At 38.9% G+C, this 20804-nt stretch overlaps 2 protein-coding genes across 6 annotated transcripts in view; both read left to right on the forward strand.

Moving 5' to 3' along the window:
• Positions 1-5660, forward strand: part of atp13a3 (ATPase 13A3) — a 36385-nt gene extending 30725 nt beyond the window's left edge. For both annotated transcript variants that reach the window (XM_083940601.1, XM_083940602.1), the window contains one exon: positions 17-5660. In XM_083940601.1, the coding sequence (XP_083796727.1) occupies positions 17-214 (198 nt within the window). In that variant the 3' untranslated portion in view covers positions 215-5660. The remainder of the gene's footprint in view (positions 1-16) is intronic.
• Positions 5661-7305: 1645 nt separating this feature from the next.
• Positions 7306-20804, forward strand: part of opa1 (OPA1 mitochondrial dynamin like GTPase) — a 41139-nt gene continuing 27640 nt past the window's right edge. Inside the window, exons 1-15 of one of the 4 annotated variants that reach the window (XM_083939029.1) lie at positions 7306-7452; positions 8619-8943; positions 9272-9368; positions 9667-9774; positions 11054-11107; positions 12753-12835; positions 14555-14710; positions 16390-16443; positions 16744-16848; positions 17504-17590; positions 17757-17870; positions 18059-18139; positions 18242-18316; positions 18409-18480; positions 19547-19646. In XM_083939029.1, the coding sequence (XP_083795155.1) occupies positions 7424-7452; positions 8619-8943; positions 9272-9368; positions 9667-9774; positions 11054-11107; positions 12753-12835; positions 14555-14710; positions 16390-16443; positions 16744-16848; positions 17504-17590; positions 17757-17870; positions 18059-18139; positions 18242-18316; positions 18409-18480; positions 19547-19646 (1540 nt within the window). In that variant the 5' untranslated portion in view covers positions 7306-7423. The remainder of the gene's footprint in view (positions 7453-8618; positions 8944-9271; positions 9369-9666; positions 9775-11053; positions 11108-12752; positions 12836-14554; positions 14711-16389; positions 16444-16743; positions 16849-17503; positions 17591-17756; positions 17871-18058; positions 18140-18241; positions 18317-18408; positions 18481-19546; positions 19647-20804) is intronic. The other 3 variants (XM_083939031.1, XM_083939030.1, XM_083939032.1) reach the window with 3 other exon arrangements.

Genomic DNA, 20804 nt, shown 5'->3' on the forward strand with positions numbered 1-20804 from the left:
GTTGTGGTATTTTCAGGGGGGCATTGACCTGCAGGCCTACAAGTGTCTGTCCCGGCTGTGCTGCTCAAGCAAGATGGCACCCAAGGCTCGCTATATGCATCTGGCCCAGGAGCTGAGTGTGGATCCCGACTGGCCTCCAAAGCCAACCACCACCACCGAAGCCAAGTCCCGGCCAGAAAATGGGTCCACCTATCAAATCATGACCAACTCCTAGCACCCCCCACAGAAATTTAGTATGTAATCTATCCCTTTCATACAGGGGACTTGTATGCATATGAAGCGTGTTCAGTGAACGCACATTCAACCTATTTAAATACAATTGTCACAGGATAATTGCTTGTTGTCACGGTTCATGGAGACTTGCAGTTAATACTGTAGTTCAGAGACGTTGCAAAACTTACACAAAAGTACCAAGTAAAGCTTCAGTTCTCTCAGCAACTTGCTTTCTCTGGCTCAACCGCTCTCGTGCTCTCAGGTCTCTATTGCTCGTCATTAAATTCCATTTAAACATCGGTAACATTCAACGTAGCTCCCAGTCCTTATTGCAATGTCTTTTCACCAAAGCTGAGCAGCATTCAACCCAGGCTGGAAAATGTGGTCGAAAATGTGAGTTGACCTCTTCAGATCGACCGCCAATACAGTTTTACTATCCTGTCCCACTCCACATCAAGAGTTAGCTTGTAACATACATGTCTTGTCAGAAATGTCATGTTACAGTGTTTTCAGATTTCATTAGCAAGTACTATATGTCAATTTTAGACGAAGAGTAAGATGGTGTAATACTCTGTTCAGCGTTCCTTACTTAAATGGCAAATTAAAGAGTTGCTCAGTAAAGAGAGTAGACTAGTTTGAGGAAGAGGATGAAAAATGAGGTTTCACTGACCAACTCGGTAAGATCTGATCATACAGTTTTTAAAAGCAGTCACGCTCTGTATTTCTGAGCAGCCATCACCTCTCTTTGAGGATGTTTATACAGGAACTTGTTTCACAGGTCTACCCCTCCTGTGGGCAGGCCAGCCTGATTGCTACTATGTAGTGATCTTATACATCTATTTACATGTAGAGAGTCATTTAATAAGCTAGCATTACTACTTGTGCAAGCACTCATGGGATATCATAGAGCCATAACCAAAATGAAAAGCTTTAAAGCGTATCATCGCCCCCCAGGGATTAATTAAATTACTCATACCAGTGTCTAAATAGTCTTTCAAGCAAACTGAGTTGTAGAAGATTGGGAATTATGCTACAGCTTCAGTCAACTAGCACACCCCAGGCAAAAGTTCATATTCACATTTGCAAGTACAGAAAAATAAGCCTGTCTGTCTAATGCCTGTCAAGAGCCAATGCTACAGGTCTGGAACACTAGGTAAATTAAATGGGGCATTTACAGATTTTATAAGGTCCGGAAACCGCACATTAAGTCTGAAAATATTCATGTTTTTTTTCCAGAGCTGACAGGACACATTTAAAAGTATTTGTAACTCTGCTGTCATCCGCCTTGATGTGGAATGGCCTCTCTGAAAAGCATTTTGTTGTCCCCATATACTTTCAGTTTAAATGCTTGGAAATTTAGAAAATGACTTGTTGACATAAGTAGGCAAGTTCAATTTTAAGGAAAGTGTACTTTTAAAATTGCAAGCCTTAATCAGAAAATACAGTGATGGATCAGATTGATGAGTGAAATTACAAAGTGGTGAACCTCAGAGATAATCTGAGGGTAGCATTTTCCTCATAATTTGGCCAAAGGTTTCCCAGTCAGACATCATGGCTTGTAAAAAGTAAACTTAAAGAAAACAATGAGAGAGACAGATGTGCTCATCTTCTCTCAACCACAGGCTGGGACCTGTGGCAGGACCTCCATTTAGGGTTTTTAAATAAAGATGTTATTCTGTAGAAAAATGAAAACTGAAGGAAAAAAAAACACAAAAACAAATGGATAATTCTCATCTCAGCTTTTTAGGCATGCTTGTGGATCCATTGGTGACAGAGCACCGACCGCTCATCAACACTTCATAAAAAGATAACTCTAAAGCTATTGACTGAATTTCTCATTAATCCTCACAAAGCAAATGTAACATGCTAACATACAATGTTAGCATGTTAGTGTGTAATGAGCATTACACCTCATGGACCTCAAGCATGGCTATAAACCTTTAATCTTCTGTTTTTGCATCTGTGAGTCTTGTCCTGTCAGCATCACACAGGAGACATCAAAAACATACCAAGACTTGCATGAAGCCAGCTCAAGTCTTGTGCTGAAGACTTGATGGTTGCAACACTAGAAATATTACTACAAAGGCAGCATTTATGTAGAATTAAGGAACATTAACATTTCTGCACAAGAAGAGGCTGGTTATCATGGTCAGTTAAACACATGCATGCAACAAAACAAATTGAAACATCCTACATTTACAAACTTACGCCAGATTGGCTCCATAAAGCCAGCAGCACTACTTACATTTATTTTCTTAAAAATCTACACTTCTTCCTATGGAAGACTTGCTAGAGGTGGAAGACAGGATTGGCATTGTGCATCACATCAGCTTGCTGTGCTTTCAAATTATTCATGCAACACACACACACACACACACACACACAGACACACACACACGCTCTGCATGGGATGAATGCTGATTACCATACACACTTGTATTCATGTATTACACATTACCTGCATAGTGAGTTAAGGGCTACAGTTTATGTTCACCTATCTTGCTTTAACATGGAAATTGATTCTCCCCAAAATCTATTCTTTAAGTATCAAACACTCACTCTCTGTAAACTTTGAATGTGGCTGTAAAAAGTGTAACTCACTCAATGAAAACCTGACTGTGAAAAATTCAGTTTAGATAGATCACAATAATGGCTAGGGCTGGGAATCGTTTCCAGAACCCTCAAAGTATTACCTATACCATTAGAGTACTTCATTTGATACTTTTGAACATTTTGGTGGCATCTCAGCACGCTGAACTGCAAACTCTGTCAAGTTCTTCTCGCTTGACTTCACACCAAAGACTATATGGGTCAATCACACATCGCAATAATCAAAGAGTGCTTGTGGTGATTGGTGGCAAGCAAAACCATAGAAATAGTCATTTATTTTCTAGATCTGGGTACAAAAATGACCGTATCGTTTGCCTGGAGAAGTTGTGATTCTAGTGGTACTTGGTACTAAGCTAACAGAAGAAATGTAAACTGCAGGAATGAATTGAGGAGTTTTTATTTGGACTTTGGTATGTTCTGTCAGCCATGAAAATTGGTACAATTTTTATTAAATTCTGACCAAGTCCGCTGGAAGGAGAAGAAAAACCTTTTACAGCCAAATTTTAAAAGCCATTGGATAGTGTTAGACCCTCAAAAAGTCGATTTAGGATGGAGTATCACTTTAAAGCAACACCAACATACATGGAGCTGGTTCTCAATGCCGGTATAACTGTATACTCTGCCTATCAGCCTGCCTTTCATGAACTGTATATTAATAATTTAAAATAGTGTGTCCCTATGTATTCTCAGAGTGCTCATCAGTCGTTATAAGACACCATGTTAAAAGAATGTCAAACTAAATCTAATGTTACTCTTGCTCCTTGACAAAACTAAGCAAACTGTTTCCCAAACATCCGGTAACAGCGCTTTCTTAGTGACACTCAATCATGTATGACGTGGCATTTAGCTTGTACATTGATTTTAAAAATGATTTTATTAATGTAGGGAAAAAAAACACAAGACTTCCTCAGTAACAGCATTGACAAGTCTGAATTTGCTCAGTTCCGAAAAGCCATTGTCTATTGAGATGCTTTTAATATTACAAATATGAAACTTGAGATCTATTCTGTTTTTATGACTAGCTCAAATACATTATTTAATTAGCAAAGTCATAGTATTTTGTTATAGTATTTCAGGGGTATATTATCAGTGTGAGAAGAAGAATATATTACGGTAGATGAAACTGGTGAGAAATGCATAACGTGGCTCAAAAGGAAATTATTTTGCCAATTTGTGGAAATATTCAGATATGTTGTTTAAAATACGGTCCACGTGGGTTTCTACGCCTCTGAATACTCAGTGGCATTTTTTCTTTTTATATTTGCTTTCAGGGTTTATTATTATTTCGCTCTAGATAACCTACTGAGGCTAAAAGTGAATGTTGTGAGAAGAACAAAATTTAATGTAATGCAATACTATGGTTATTGATTTCTTTTCCCAAAGACTTTTCATCACACCTGTATTTGAAAAAAGAAGCCTGTGTTCGGTCCTGTCAAATCTGATTCATCTCAGAAGAAATGGACTTTAAAGGTGGTAATAATAATGATAATAATAATAATAATAGAGGTTTTATTCTATCTGTATATATAAGATGTACATTTCTAGTGTGTGCATAAGTCTAAAGATTTAGTTATAAAAAATTAATGGTTTTTGGATTATCAAAGGGCTGGTGTGTCTTTTTCTACTATTTTGGTACTGTTACAATCAGTTGTCTGTCTACTTTTGATTTGTATTGTCTGTTGGGTTTATTTGTACTTATAATACTTTTGTTATGGAGTTGCATTAGCTTGGATCTTCCTTATTTGGGCATGAATCCTGGGCATTTATTTCACAATTTGAATCAGTTATTGTGAAGTATGATTGGATCAAAATTGTTCTTGGGTAAACACGATGCAGCACATGTCTACTTAAGAATGTTGAACGAATGGAAACATTTGTCTGTGCAGGTTCTTAAAGTAGATCAGCTTTTCTTTTGCCTCTTTTTTTTTTCTCAATGCTTTGTGTAATATCGAGGAACTGACACAAGAAGGGAATTCAACTGGTGTAGTATATTTGGCACCTCTTCTCAGCGAATTCAGAATTTGAGCATCGTCAGACAATCATGTTCATTTTCTGTTTGATCATCCAGAGTACATGTTTTACTTTGTCTAGAACATATTAAAGATCTTTTGCATCCATGTAAAACTCAAATGTAATTGGCAAAAAGAATGTGCGTTGCTGCTCTATCAGCAGCCTATTGATTGAGTTGATTGATTATATTGCTGCTAGGGGCAAAATGATTCTGTCCCAGCTGCGTCATAATTGCACCTTGATACAGAAAACGTATCAGTTTAATGACGTGCAAAGTGTAAATAAAGCTATTGCTGGTCTTCTACGCTAAAGTTTTGCCTTTATTCTGACACAGCTATGTCCAAGCAATGGCTTCTATGCTGAAACCTCTATGCTCTTCTACAGGTACAACATATACCGACTGTTGACAGTTAGCATTGGCCTCTTGCTCACATCATGTATTTAAACAAACCATCAAATGGCATTCAGATTGATTCAGCCACTGAGTATATGAAGCCTTGTGGATGTTGTTTCCTCAGGGAAATGTGTCTATTTGTAATGAATAAAGAAAATAATAAAAGTTGATACCCAAACTGAATGAAACTATACTGTTGGCAAAAACGTTTTATTAGTCCATCTGTTTGCTTTTTCAGTACAGTTTATATGGTGTGCTTTATTTGCAGCTCCCACACCTCACAAGAGGCTCATCTTGGGTATATATATGTGTTGTTTTTATTGGCAGAGGTGTACTTTTTGTACTTAATTTATTTTTTATTTATTTTTTCTTTCTTTCTCCCTGAGGATTGTAATTCAGATTTATCTTGATTTCTTTCTTTTCAATAAATGTTCTCAAAATAGTTTGCTGCACGTCTGAGTCATTTGTTACCATTGTCCATGAATGGGATACCATATTGCTGCAAAGTATTAGTTATATGTAAAGAATGCTTAGCAGGCCTCTAGTTGCAACTTTGAAATTCAAAGTAGTGTTCATGGAGTTTATCTGTTAACAAAATGTAAAAATCATATCTTGTAAAAAGTGAGATTTTCAAGTCTTTTTGAATATAAGTACTGTTTAAGTATCAAAATGCTCAAAACCGAGAAATGCACACAGCCTCTGCTCAGGAACTTTGCTTTTACTTGAGCCATCGGGACTTCTGCACAGTTGAGATGTCACAACTATATTATTCCTGTAATTATTTTGAAAGTTAGACCAGACACCCACTTCTGGATTATCTTGTGAGACATGCAAAACCTTGCCTATGCATCAAGTACTTCCATCTGCATGGATAGCCTTTTGCTAAAGTCATACAGCTAACTGCTGACATTTCTTTACATATTTACTGGACATCATGTTACAGGGGCAGCTGTAACAGTCATCACATCATGTTAATCAAATTACATCTTTATCAGTGTTTCTTTATCACGTTATCAATATAGCCCATGTTCATGCCCCAACTAACAGGTAGAACACAAAATAGTGTCTACTTTTTACCTTATATGTGCCCTTTGCTTGAGAGAATTACTCACAATTCAAGCTTAAATGTTGAATATGGAGAATGAGCAGAACACCGCCATCTAGTGTCTCAAGATTGTAATCGCACCAACAAAAAATAATTCCGGCAGTCGGGTTGCCAGGTTGATCAGACCCGGCCCGGAAGCCTACAGGAGACCGGAGTCTGTTTGAGCCTGTTCATCCCCTCCTGCAAATCGCACCATAAAAATAAGTATTGCAGAGGAGTTTGACTGATTGTTACCATTAGCTGTTACAGCTAAGTAAACATGAAAGTTAGCTTACCGATCAAGGAGAAACAAAGCCATTTTAGCATACGTTTTAATGCTGTTGAACTCCTTTGTCCCAGTACATCGAGTGAATGCTTGGCCTATATTGACTCATTTTTGCCTGTCTCTAGTCACTCAGCTGCTGGGACAAATAAGCAACTGCAGGATTGGCAAACTCCCAGTGCCGGCCTACAGTAGCTGCACCCAACAACAGACAACCCTGGTAGCCTGCAATGCCAACCGCTTTTGGCTGGTACCATGGAAACAGAACGTGACAGAAAGTCATTGTCAGATCTGTAAAAAAAAAATAAATAAATCAATATTAATTCAGACTACATATATTTTGTTTATGGAAAAAGCAATACGTTCATTCTGTGCCCATCAAAACGCCCCTTGGGTGTATTTTTTTTTTTTTTTAAATATAGCTTTTCATAAAGATTTTACATATTCAACCTTTAAAGCAGGGGTGACATGAAGTCATTTTAGCTTTACATGTAGCCTACATTGCAGTATTTAAGTGTTATGTCTAGTGGCTCATTGTCCTATGACGGTATTAATTTGATTATTTTACTATCATGATGACATTGAATATTATCCCATTGGCCCAGACATAGGAACCAATTCACTTGTGCGTTTTGTGTCAGTGCTAATTTGAGAGTAGCACCGTTCACAGGAAGTGGACTGTCAGTGCTGTGTGTGTCCTTTAGCTAACGAGTTACTTAGCTGCCAAAACAGGCAAGCAAATGTGTACCATTTGGAAGGATGAATTAAAAAGTGCTTAAAGAGTGATTTTGGAAGAGATTTGAATTAACCCGCTGTTGACAACAGCATCATGCTGCGTGTCGGGAGTAAAGCTGCCTGGTAAGTTTAACATTTAATAAATAACAAAGGCAATAACGTTAGCAGATGCTAGCTGTGTTAGCTGTTCATTTTGACAGCTGAGGACGGCGAAGCTAGCTTCCTGCATTGTGTACATAGCCTTTGCCCTAGTAAAAGAAAAAATAGACCCATATTTAAGTAAACATATATTATAGCTTACAGGGTGCTAAATTACCACTCTCAAGCGACCTGTGCCGCTGATTTACTTTAATGTTAGCCAGGTAGCTACATCGAGCTAGCTGGGGTGTGGAGAAATAAACACATAGACATAGACGTACAGGCTATTGTGATTTGAGTTGACGCCCTTTATACTTTTTCGATACGATTTGATTAGCTAAGCACACGATATTAATAGGTTATTCTGTAAAATGATGGATGTATTTACAGATTACTGAATGGCAACGCCGGGAGTTAAGTATCTTGTCCTTGTCTTAATGTTGCAGCATTTTATGGTTCTACCTTGTATGTTAACGTTACGTAATCGATCATTTGGGACATCATGACAGACTTATACACTAGCAACAGTAACTATGCACTCTATTAGACTTATCAGTTCTCTGTACAGTAAAATTTACCACTTTAAGGCCTTCATCTGATGATGGAGTCACAGGCTGGAAACCAATATTTTAGACTGACTTGCGTTGTGCCTAATAATACTTCTGCTACTACTGCTTTAGTAACAACAACAACCACCACTAATACTCCTGTTGCAAACTTTAGATTTCCTTGTTCAAAGTTTTTATCTTGTGGATTCTTCTGAGGTTAAAATGAGATTTTGTTTTACTCGTTGGCCAGAAGGAGTATCATCAGGGATAGAGGGTGGCCAACCAGAAGAGATTATACAGTATATTGAGTTTTGTAGTGTTTCCTCATGTTTATTTGATAGGGACCGATGCTACCACATAGACACTTGAACAACAAATCTCCATTGTACAGCATTTATAGCTATTGCTAACTTAGAATGCCTGTCCCTAGAAGTGTTTTTAAAGAGTCTTGAAAGAGACATGTGAAATATAGCCACATTAAAAACCTTCAATCATAGACATACTAGGCACATACACCAGTAGGCGTGGGTCCCAGAGGGTCCTACATTATAGGTACATGAGGAAGGTGTGTACGTTATTGTTCAATTTATTTTTTCTTCTCAGCATGGCCTGCAGGAACCTGGTCTCCACCAACATGGGGGTGAGATTTCGGGTTCCACTGCAGAAGCTGCACCCTCTGTCCCGTGCCATCCACCACCGCTACTCGGGAAACACCAACCCCCAGCGACCCCCTCATCGCACAGCAGCACGCTATTTTACCTCCATGTCTCGGTTGCCCATGCGTCCTCCCAAGCCTCCCCCGGGGTCAGGGGGCCGTGGACACCAGCAGCAGCGCAACTTCTGGGTAGCCCGTCTCGCCGCCCGGCTGCTAAGGCTCCGTTACATTCTTCTGGGGTCGGCAGTGGGAGGAGGGTACACCGCTAAAAAGGTAAGTATTGAGTGTTTCCAACCCAAAGTTTCTGAACTATTACCAACTTTTTCTTGTGCATTGACTAGTTTTTAGTTCTCAGTTATTGCAGCATCGTAGATTTACAGAGCAGAAATCTTATCATATGAGCAAGGCGACGAACAGAACATTTAAAGAGGCCATTATAGTCACCCACAATAGTGGGTGTAGTTAGTTTCTAAACCTTTCCCTGGGCATTTTAAAAAGCTATCTCCTGCCTGTTCTAGTTGTGAAGGCACATGATTGAAAACAGTAAAGGAAAAGCTTTCGTTCATGTGAAGATAACATAAGCTTGACGTTTTATCTCCAGACCTATGAAGAGTGGAAGGACATGCTTCCTGATTTTAGTGAATACAACTGGGTCATTCCTGATTTTGTCTGGGAACTGAGTGAACAAATTGATTTTGGTAAGTGTTTCCATTTCAATGTCATGATTTAAATGAATGTGTAATACCTGGCTTTGTCTTTTTTTGTTAAGTATCCCTGATTTAACTTAGCGAAACAGGCAATTATTCTTTTTAATTTGAAACATGGCTGCACAGTTATTTATTTCTTTATATATATATATATATATATATATATATATATATATATATATATATATATATATATATATATATATTATGTACGGAAACGTAAAAAAATGAAATTCATGATAAACCTTTCTGTCTTCTCCACTTGACCTATTACCTCTTCTGTTTATAGAGAAACTGGCCAAAGCTCTACCTGAGATGGAGGAAATAGCAAAACTACTCCCTGATCTGGACAAGATTGGCGAGAACTTCACTTTCCTCAAAAGCCTCCTGTCCTCTGGTGAGAGAACAAACCCTTAACTATGTTATTTCCAGACATCTGTTTCTTGTCAAGTGTCAAGGTTTGTAAGGAAGATAATGGTAATTGTCCTCAAGCAAACCTGTATTACACATCTGCTCTGGTCTCTGATTTTATACAATATCTACTAGTTCAGTTGGGTGCCCTGCCATGTACTTTGCTTAAAGTGTGGTATCTGTGGTTTCTTCTACCTCAAAGTGACCTTAGTAGAACAAGATAACATAGACTTAGAGTAATGAAAAATATGAGGAAGTAGCCTGCATGATGCTCTGAATTGCTGCTTTTTCTGCAATAGCTCTCCGGACTAAGGTTATGGTTGCTAAAGGATTCTGCAAAGAACTCTTCTTTACACCAAATACTGTTTTAAAAATGTATTTTGGATCACTGGTTTTGTAGGCAATGCTATAACACATGCCTTGTAGAATTTTGTAGCAAACAGTCATTCATTCAGATGGTAAGACCTTGTAAGACGATCTGCTACGTATTGTGTAGCATCCACATAATCCCCATGACCTACGTAGCTTTCCCCATGTCGTCTCATGAACTGAGTTTTAAGATTTGTTGTGGTGCCACTTTTTTACTTTATAGCTTCTAGAGACCATTTCTGTTCTTCCTCACAAGTAACCATAGCAATGAGTGAGTGGAGTGGAGATGCTCTGCAGAAACAGTAAAGCTTCAGTCAATGGGTTCATAGCTTACTAATCAGACCATCAACCTCATGGTACATTTTGACTGGACCACAAATCTGCGTATAGATTTAGTCACATCACTAACGTTAAAATCGGTTTCGGGTTTGCATCCTAAGAGACATCAAATATCAGAAGCTTATTTAGACATATACCATTACCTTCCTCTAGGAACCTGTGCAGTCTTTAGTCTATGGATTTTGAATCCAAAAGGAGTTATTCCATCAAGTCAAAAGGTAAATGAAGCGATAATGTTTTATGTCATAATGCAACACAAACAAAGACATCTTATTCAGCCAGTAGCCAGTCAAGGAAATGCCTTTGTATAGAATAACTTCTGGGATCGGGATCAGGTCCACTTTGGTGTGTGCTTATCTCTTTTAACAGCCTCATTAAATGGCTACTTCACTCAAAGCTTCAGCACAGCAGCAGCTTTGTTTTAATACACATCATTTAGCTGTGTCCCTGCTTTGACCACCATCCCTCTGCTTCTGTCTTTTATGATTTTTATCTTGTGTTGTTCTTCCTTTCTCCTCCTCCCCCAACCCTCCTGTCCTCCCCCACATTCTTCACAGGTGTGAGTTTGGGTAGTGAAGTCAAAGGAGCTTCTGGTCTGCATCTGTTGTTAGGTGTGTAAACCCCACACTCAGTAGCGCTGCCCATTCCCCTCTTTTCTCTCTGCCGCTGTTTGACCACCACCGTGCCACCATATTGATATGGTTGTGGGTTCCTGCTTGCAATGGTTCGGCTCTAAAGGCGGTAGCATCTTCCCAGGACGTTGGCTTCCAGGTTGCAGACCAGTGCTGCTGTCATTAATGGCAGTGTTCATGGTTAAAGCAGGTTTTGTATTCAGTGAAATGTATGACCTGTAACTAGGACAGAACTTGGACTTGGTAATCAGAGGAGTATTCATATTCATGCAGACTTCTAATTTGACCCAGTGGCATCTGGGTTCAGTAAAAATTTAAGTCTCTCCTTCTTACTGAATTCTTTTAAAATTCATAGAGAACTCGGTTACTATTCCTTAGTTCATATTTAAACACAAAGAAATATGTTAAATAGTGTCAATAACCGGCCATGATTTTTAACATCTTTCTACTGGTCAGAAAGCACTTAAATGCAGATCCAGTGTGTTTGCCTTTTAGTATGTCCCCCTCTTCCCTTTTCTCTCTCTTTAACCTGACTCTCCTTGGCTGCACTTTATCCTACCTGTGTGGTTTTTGCCTCCTTTGACTTCCACCCTCTCTCTCCTTTGGCCTGTATAGGCTGCTTTATTTAATGACACTCTCATACACTAATCTTTGGGATTTATCTCAATCTGCTTTTAGTTATTTTCTCTCAAATGTTTGGAAAATGCACACAAAATACATTTTACATAGAACATCTGTTGGAGATGTTGATATACTGTATATGCAATTGTGAACTAAGTCTTTGCCGTCTTATATTATAAGTAGTGGTTATATTAATAGATAAACATTAATACTAATGATATCATCTTAGATTGCATTAACAGCATAAATTGACAGACCTTATTTTTCAAGTCAACTGTAAGAACACTAGGCCAGACACCTCTGCTGTGAGTCATCAGTAAAGGAGTGTTTCTCGCTCCTTAACGTCACACCCTTTCACGGCTTAAGGAAAATATGTTTTCTATGACTCCTACCAGTTTTTGTTTTTAGTTTTTACTACTTTTATACATACTTTAATCTGACTTTGTACATCACATTACACATTTTTAAACCCCTGCCTCATTCATATTGCTGACTGATAAGCATGTAAATGTAAGTTACTCACTTTAGACAACGTAGATCATTGACTATTATACAGTATACACATGGGTTTACCTAAATCAAACCATCTGTAACTAGTTTTCTGAACCTTTATTGCATATTTCTAAACTAACTTGAAAGACCCCAGGCACCCTAAATGTTTTGAAGAAGCAAATCAATTACTTAGATCAATAATAACAAAAAAAAGTTTTAAATTTTTGGTGCAATAATATATGTAAATAAAATATGTGTGCGGTGTGTGTCTGTGTGTAATATGTATACAGTATCCATTCTGTATATCAGTGCAGACATTCCAAACATTTGAAGTTTAAGCTCTCTGGTCTTTATTTCTCTAATCCTGCATGCTTTAAGCGATGGCTATGGTTCTTGGCATATTTTCTGGCATTATCCTCAGCTTGTTTATATTCAGCACTCAATAGATGTGATAGTTAAAAGATGTGTTCTCACAAGTAACCTCATTCTGTGTTGTTGTCTCCTTTGGTAGAAACCTCAGGTGATCCCCCACTAAAAGCCACAGATTCTTCTACTGCAGCCACGCAAGATGGCAGCGACAAGCAATACAAAAAGGCAAGTTTGTAACACCTGCTGACACTTTTCAGCTATCCTCTCTACTCTACCTGCGCTCGGTTTCACTCAGCTCCTCTCTGCAGCTTGGCTACCGCTCACTTCAGCGGCAAGAGCTGTAGTGATTTGAATCAAAATCTAGTTATAGAACAGTAATTATGGGTTTGCTTTGTTCAAGGAATAAAACCATGGCATTTAAGTGCCCCGAGGCACCAAGGAGACTTGATTGATGACGGTGATCAATGTGTCACCTCTTGTTGTTAAAAGTTGCTCTTAAAGGTCCTAAATTAAAAAAAAAAATGCATTCATAAAGTACTTTGAATAAAAGTGACCACTGAATTTCATTTATTTTGTAATACACAGGAAAATAAAGCGTGTTTTGATTCAGTCAGTTTATCTGAATGTGAATTGTGAGTTTCACATGCTGGCAGCCTTCAGTATAATCAACGTCCCATGTTATGACAGTAACAGTATGATGAAAAATATACAAGGTTTTACCATTTCTATGTACATGCATCGTCTTATAGAATATACGCTTTTTATGCACACTGATATTCATCAATGCTTCAAAAGTGCCTTTACTACTTGTCATGCTTCTCAACAGTTTTTTCAGAAATCTAGTAAATGGAGACATTCATTTTCTAGCTTTATATTCTCCAGCAGTCTCTGGCAGAACACTTTATACGCACATTTGTTTTCATTGTTCAAAACTTTGCTTTTCATCCTGTCTGCTTCTTGTTCATTTTGTGTTTTGTTCTTTCCCCCGCAGTGACCAGTTTCAGTGTCCCTTTGTTCAATTTCTATTTTTTGGTGTGTTTGAACAATGAAAAAATGATGTGAAGGTTTGACAACAAATAGAGAGAGAGATGGTGGCTTTCCTCTCTTATGCCCTGCTTTTACTCTGCAATCACGGTCTCCAACATGAGCACACATAACGCAACTCTTACAAGTTGGTGTTTCGCTTCAAATTACATTCAACAAATACAGTATTTGCATTTCATAGAGCAGGAAGAAGGAACAAATGAAGCGTTGAATGAAGATGTCATGTTGGAGAGCCCTGAACTAAAGCAGAAATCACCTGCTGTACTGCAAGCTTTGTGCTTCGCCCTTAATAGAGTAATATCCCAGTGATGACTACGCTTCTTTTCATCACCATCATCTACAGCATCATCAGACCAATGAAGTTCAGAACCGCCTAACATCATTGTGTTGCAGCACATTAAAACATTTTCATCTTAACTTGGTTATTATTTTACCCTTACATTAAAATCTGAATTTTAACTCTCTTATTGTATTTTCTACTTTTAAAGTATTAAAATCTATTATAGCGCAGTACGGTGAGCATACAGTCATTTATCCATGACAACGAGGAATGAAAACAGTTGTTGCCACTTTCTGAGAGGTGCTGGTTGTTGTATTAGTCACCTCCTCTGCATTCAGTCTGGCAAAGTTTGGCATCTCCCTTCTGTGTTTGAGAGAGACTGACTTTGTTGGGTAGCACTGATGATAGTGGCAAGATTAACAAAGCCAAAGACCTTGATTCTGTTAAACTTGAGCCTCGACTGAAACGTCATTCTCGAGCCTGAACGGCACCAAGGCCAGGTTTCCTCTGTTGTAGCCCTGTGATTGGATGCAGCATTTGCCTGTATGGCTGAGCTCAGCGGCTGGTTGATGTCTTTGTTGGTGCTCCTACCTGTTTCTCATTATGACGTACCCCAGCAGGGTCTGCTTGGCGAGCTCATTCTTATTCAGCAGCAGATCCAGCGGCACGAGGAGGAGGTCCGGCGGGCCGCTGCAGCCAATAGTGCGCGTCCCCCACCGCCAGAGCCTGCTCCCAGTCCGCCTCCGAACCCCAGCCCCCCTCAACAGAAACGCAAGGTGAAGGTCCCCACCCCACTTAGATCCGCCCTATCCCACCAAAATCTCCTAAAAGTTCACAGCTGAAGAGAATAGAAATTGAGTTTATTATATTTTAGAATCATATAATTTCTACCAGTCGCCTTCAAATTATAGAGTAATTAAACACCAGGCGGATAAGCAGTGTTTCAATGTCCTCTGTTGTAAAAAGTCTGCTGCACCTTTTACCACAACCACCATCAATGATTGGTGTGGTTGGATGTGCACTTTTGCATCCCTTCAGCAAGGTGGGAAGTTAACACTGGAGGTCAGCATAAACAAGATTTTCAGCTGATGTTAAGTTGCTCTAACTTCATTTGTTAGAATAAAGCTGTCAATTTGAATATGTCCATAAACAATTTCACAAAATAATTCAAATATAAGAACCAGTGCATTCTGCTACTCCCTAATACAGAGGGCATGGAAGACACAACAACATGAACAGCTGCAAAATAATGCATTAACATAATACATTCCAGTGCAGTTGCCATGTAATAAATGCAATGTTTGTTATGCTGACCACAGAGACGGCAATATCTTAAGGTGTGAAGCGACACAAATACTCCACCATAATTGAAACCACTCCTCACTGACATATTTATTGCATTGCTATTGCATTGGATTACATTATATTTTACAGGTGTTTGTGTCTACCCCCCTCTATCCAAAGCCAGGATGTTAGTTTTTAAATCATATTTTGGAACCTTTTAAGCTCATGTTATTATTTTCGTAGAGTAGACAAATTGGCCTGTCAATATTTAGGTCTGTCCCCTGCAATACCCAACAGTAGCTTCCATGTATCACCCCATAGTCTGTCAGGCTCAGCTTCAGTTGTGGAGAAGGCATGCATGGACCTTCGTAGTCTACTTCCTCGTGCAAATGGATGGATAATCATCAGCAGCTCTCCATTAATGTACGGAAACACTGCATGGAGTGGAGTGGCATCCAGCTGCATGGTGTGAGCTGCACTTATCGAAGCTATCATGAATGGACCCAGCTATATAGTAATTTGAGAGTTGACTACTGTATGTTGTCCACTGCAAGGTTGAAACATTCAAAACATTGTAATACGCTGTTGCTGCGCCATTTTAAAAGGTAATTTAAATCACACTTTTTGTTGTAAAGTGTAGAAATAGTTTTTGATAAAGTAGTTAGCTGTGTCTAGTTAAATTCCCTTTTTTCTGCTGCCAATCCCATTTGTTCATGTCTGCTGTGTCTCCTGCTTTCTGTCCTGTCTCTAATCATGTTCCAAGTGTACAAATTATAATCAAATGTGGTTTGCCCAATCATGAAAAATCAAGCGGTAATGACTAAATAACTTTTGTGATTAAATTCAGCTGTGTTTTTTCAGGGCTCGGTCTGTAATTTGCATCTGTTTGTGAATTAGAGCTTGTTGATCAAAGGGGGGTTTTACCAGAATAAGAAGGGGCTGCCTGAAATTTGATTTTTGTTCCTTTCTTTATGCATTTACTTGACTCTTAACTCTGGTTCTCTCTGTAATACAGTGTGTACTTTATGAACCTTCATAGTGCTGTTGGGATTTTGTGCTTGTGAAGTTTCACAGTGAGACTAACGGGAAGCCCTTGTTTTCATAGTAGAAAGGAAACATTAACTCAATATTTTTTCTTGTTCTTTTTCTATTCGTCTACTTCCACCTGTAGTCATCAGACAAAGAAAAGCTAGACCAGCTTCAAGAAGAACTGCTCCGCACGCAGGTACTGTAGATCTCATGTTACCTTTGCTAAACTCTTGCTCTTAGTGGAACTGAGGAATGTTAGTATCATGCAACACATCCAAATCTCATTTAAGAGCTTTTATTTTCCAACATTTTTTAAATACGGTATGTCTTATTTCACAGTGATGTTAATCCATCTATCTTTGTTAGACCTAAATGAAGACTTAGTTGTACTTCATTGTACATACAGCTCAAAAAGGTGGCAAATCCCACAATTGCACCACCGGAGTGCCTTTAGAGATTGATGGTTGTTGATTGGATACTATCGTTTATCCCATAGCTGAAATACCAACGCATGCTGGAGAGACTGGAGAAAGAGAATAAAGAGTTAAGGAAAGTGGTGCTGCAAAAAGATGATAAGGGGATTCACCAGAGGAAAGTGAAGGTGGGTTTCACATTTAAACACATGCACACAATAAAGCATGGTGATACACACTAACATGATTTTAAGGTTTTACCCTTTAGGCTTGGATTTTGTCCTATGTTCTATACATTATCAAACATGGTCATTCTGTAGATTAGGGATCTGCACGAGTAAAGTTTTCCCAGATCAAGTAATCGAACTAATTAGTCTAGGAGGGATTGAAAAAAAAAAAAAAAAAAAGATTTTATTTTCAGACCGCATTTTCCGTGTACAGGTACGTGTAACAAATTGTTCTATTAATCACACGGGTACGTACACGCTGCTGTGCACGCATTTTCTATAAAAGACACGGATGGAACCCCATACGCACGCACGCGCAACTGCAGAGGGCCACACACACTCATTATCTCCGAGACTCCTCTTGTCTGGCGCTGTTAAGTTCCAACAACACCTCATTGAGTACTTGATTACTCACGCCCATCTCTACTGCAGATACATGAATTATTAAATAAATTATTAGATTAAATTATTTGTGTAAAGTGACTGTAATCCTTCTGTTTGCTGCCTGTTATATTTGTTTAGTTTTTCCTTGCTCTCATTGTCACTCTGGACAAAAGTGTTAACTAATTACAGTGTAAATATATATCATATGTCATTAATTTGCCCTCTTATGTAGAAATCCCTTATTGACTTGTATTCTGAAGTCCTGGACATCTTGTCTGACTATGATGCCAACTACAACACCCAGGACCACCTACCCAGGGTAAGAGCAGTCAAATGTAGTTCTACATTTCATCCATGACTTGGATCCTAATCCCTTATCTCCTGTTTCCTTTTCCACTTAATCCTCACATCGTTGGGTCTCCTCTTCTGTCCATGTATCTGCCTTTTCTCAACCCCCTCACCCATTTCCTCCTCTTCTGTTTCAGGTGGTCGTGGTTGGGGATCAGAGTGCTGGGAAGACTAGCGTGCTGGAGATGATAGCCCAGGCTAGGATCTTCCCCAGGGGCTCAGGAGAGATGATGACCCGCTCTCCTGTCAAGGTGGGTATGTGGGACAGCACTGGCTGATGTTTGTATAACCTTTCCTTTCAAATGGACATTTTTACACATTTATTTCCACTACACAGAATTAGTAGCATTGACAGCCAGAATTGGTAATTCAGGTATTTTGTGAGAGTAAAGTGTGTTCAGAAAGATGTATAATTATATTACTCGTCTTCTTTCTGCAGGTAACACTCAGTGAAGGCCCTCACCACGTGGCCATGTTTAAGGACAGTGGCCGAGAGTTTGACCTTACCAAGGAGGACGACGTAAGTCACAAAGTCACTCATTCCATCCACCTAATATGAATTTCTGCATTATTTTCACCTGTTTACATCACAATATCTGATGTATCTTTTTCGGCCCTGCAGCTGGCCGCTCTGAGGCGTGAGATTGAATTGAGAATGAGGAAGAGTGTGAAGGAGGGACAGACCGTCAGCTGTGAGGTTGGACAAAGTGTTTCCATTCAGATCGCTAACAAGGCTGCTACTTGCTGATTTACTTCTGTAATAACAGTGTTTATTATTTTGTATGTCAGACAATATCATTGAGTGTCAAAGGCCCTGGCATCCAGAGGATGGTGCTTGTTGACTTACCAGGAGTTATCAGTGTGAGTATACATTCTTTAATCAATCAGGGTGAAGGGAGAATGTCTTTGACTGTATAATTAATACTTTCTGCTTCTGTATGTACAAGATAGTATATTGACCTTTGTAAAAAGTGTGTGTGTGTGTGTGTGTGTGTGTGTGTGTGTGTGTGTGTGTGTGTGTGTGTGTGTGTGTGTGTGTGTGTGTGTGTGTGTGTGTGTGTGTGTGTGTGTGTGTGTGTGTGTGTGTGTGTGTGTGTGTGTGTGTGTGTGTGTGTGTGTGTGTGTGTGTGTGTGTGTGTGTGTGTGTGTGTGTGTGTGTGTGTGTGTGTGTGTGTGTGTGTGTGTGTGTGTGTGTGTGTGTGTGTGTGTGTGTGTGTGTGTGTGTGTGTGTGTGTGTGTCTCTAGAATAGCAGTGTTGGAAAAGTGAGGAGTCCCCAGATTTAATACTTTGTGGAGGCACCTTTTGCTTTAATTACAGCCATCAATCTGTTTGGTAGGTCTCTACCAGCTTTGTGCACCTAGACTGGGAAATATTTCCCCATTCTTCCTGCAAAACTGTTCGAGTTCAGTCAAATCAGTGGGTGGAGCCATATGCCTTTCACTTCTGGACAATACTCTGAACGGTACTCAGAAGAATATTTGAAGCCTGTGAAATCTTTTTATATCCTTTTCCTAACTTGTGCCTATCCACTACTTTAACTCGGAGCTCTTTTGAAAGCAGCTTTCAAACCATGGTGAATTATTTGTGTTACAATGCACTACTAGGAGTGGAATCCTCAAGGAACAGCTGATTAATTCTGAAGTAATCAAAAACACCCCAATTGATGTCAGGTTGAGGCAAATTAACTTGGTGTATAATCTGGAAGATGATTAGTTATACCTGAGAATATTTATTATGATTATTTTATTATTATTATTATTATTATTCTCAAGGGACTCGTCACTTTTCCAACACTGCTATTCTAGTTTTTCATTTTTTTAAATTATTTTTCAGAATTAAAAAAAAAAAAAAAAAAAACTTTTACTTGAATGTTGTAAGACAACTTGTCCAAGTTGTCTAAAGTGTTTTAATGTGTTTCTCTCTCAGACTGTGACTGCTGGCATGGCATCAGATACTAAGGAAACCATCTTCAGCATCAGCAAAGCTTACATGCAGAACCCCAATGCAATCATCCTCTGTATTCAGGGTGAGTCATGAGGATGATGTTCGCAGTTGCAACAATCATATATAAAGGCAACATTTGCTTTAGTGAGCAGGGAGATGGTCTGTCAGAGGACTTATAAACCGTTCCGCTTATATCCCTTCTCCTGTTTTTAAAGTCACCACAGATAACATTTCTTTAACTTTAACTCATTATGATGTAAATGTTGATTGTACAGTGTAGGAGAGTAAGCCTATCTTTATTATGGCTAGAATATATTAGTCGCTGAATTAATTATGAATTAACTCGACTCGTTAAATTTTAGGATTTATTTTACCTCGAAGTAGGGCAACACAAAAATAAGACAGGGTGTTTATTAAACTTTGGTGAAGGTTTAATACCTGTAAGTAATTTAAAGTAATTGATTGCTTAAATTTTATCAGTCTCGTCTTGAACGCGTTAGTTCGTACCGTAACCTACCAGTGACCAAACTTTCTGTACAGAACGGAAAACTCTCACAACGACGTAAGGTTCTAAACATTTATTTGACTACCTAACAAGGAGAATACAGGATAGTGCAACACTGAATAGATAAGTGAAAAAGGGTTAAATGTGGATATGAAAAAGTTTAAGACCAGAGTGATTCTGACGGACCTAAACTAGTTCTAATTAGCCTGTCCACAGAACTCTGATCGGAATTTAACTGTCACCAACGTTTAACCGAGTTGCATTAAAAGGCCAACCTTACTTTGCCGTTGATATTATAGTCGCCCTGGCATCTTACAGTACCAATTCAGGTTCCGTGGGTCCGCGTCCCGGTGTTTGACGGACCTGGGTTTTGTCTGTAGACTGGGTCAGCTGCGCGGTTGGATCGGCGGGCTCGTCTGCTCCCGTCCAGGCTTGAATTCAGCTCTTCAGGTGGCTTGCCTCTGGAGGTTGTTTGTGGGTTGACAAAAAGTTCTGATCGGTTCTGAACTAGAGTTTGATCCAATTTGTCGGCCAGACAAAAGGGAAAAGACGGCATGAGGGGTTTTACTATACTTAGAAAAAATAAAAACGTGTCGTAGAAACTTATAAAGTTGCGCGGTAAAAATAGATTAATAAACGAAAATACTTAAGTAAGAAAACTAAATATAAAGTAAAGTCTCTTGCTAACTTTGGGTTAACAAAGTTAAACAAAAGAAATAAAAGAAACAAACGCAG

The sequence above is a fragment of the Echiichthys vipera genome (genome assembly GCF_963691815.1).
Source record: "Echiichthys vipera genome assembly, chromosome: 3".
In the NCBI taxonomy this organism is placed as follows: Eukaryota; Metazoa; Chordata; class Actinopteri; order Perciformes; family Trachinidae; genus Echiichthys; species Echiichthys vipera.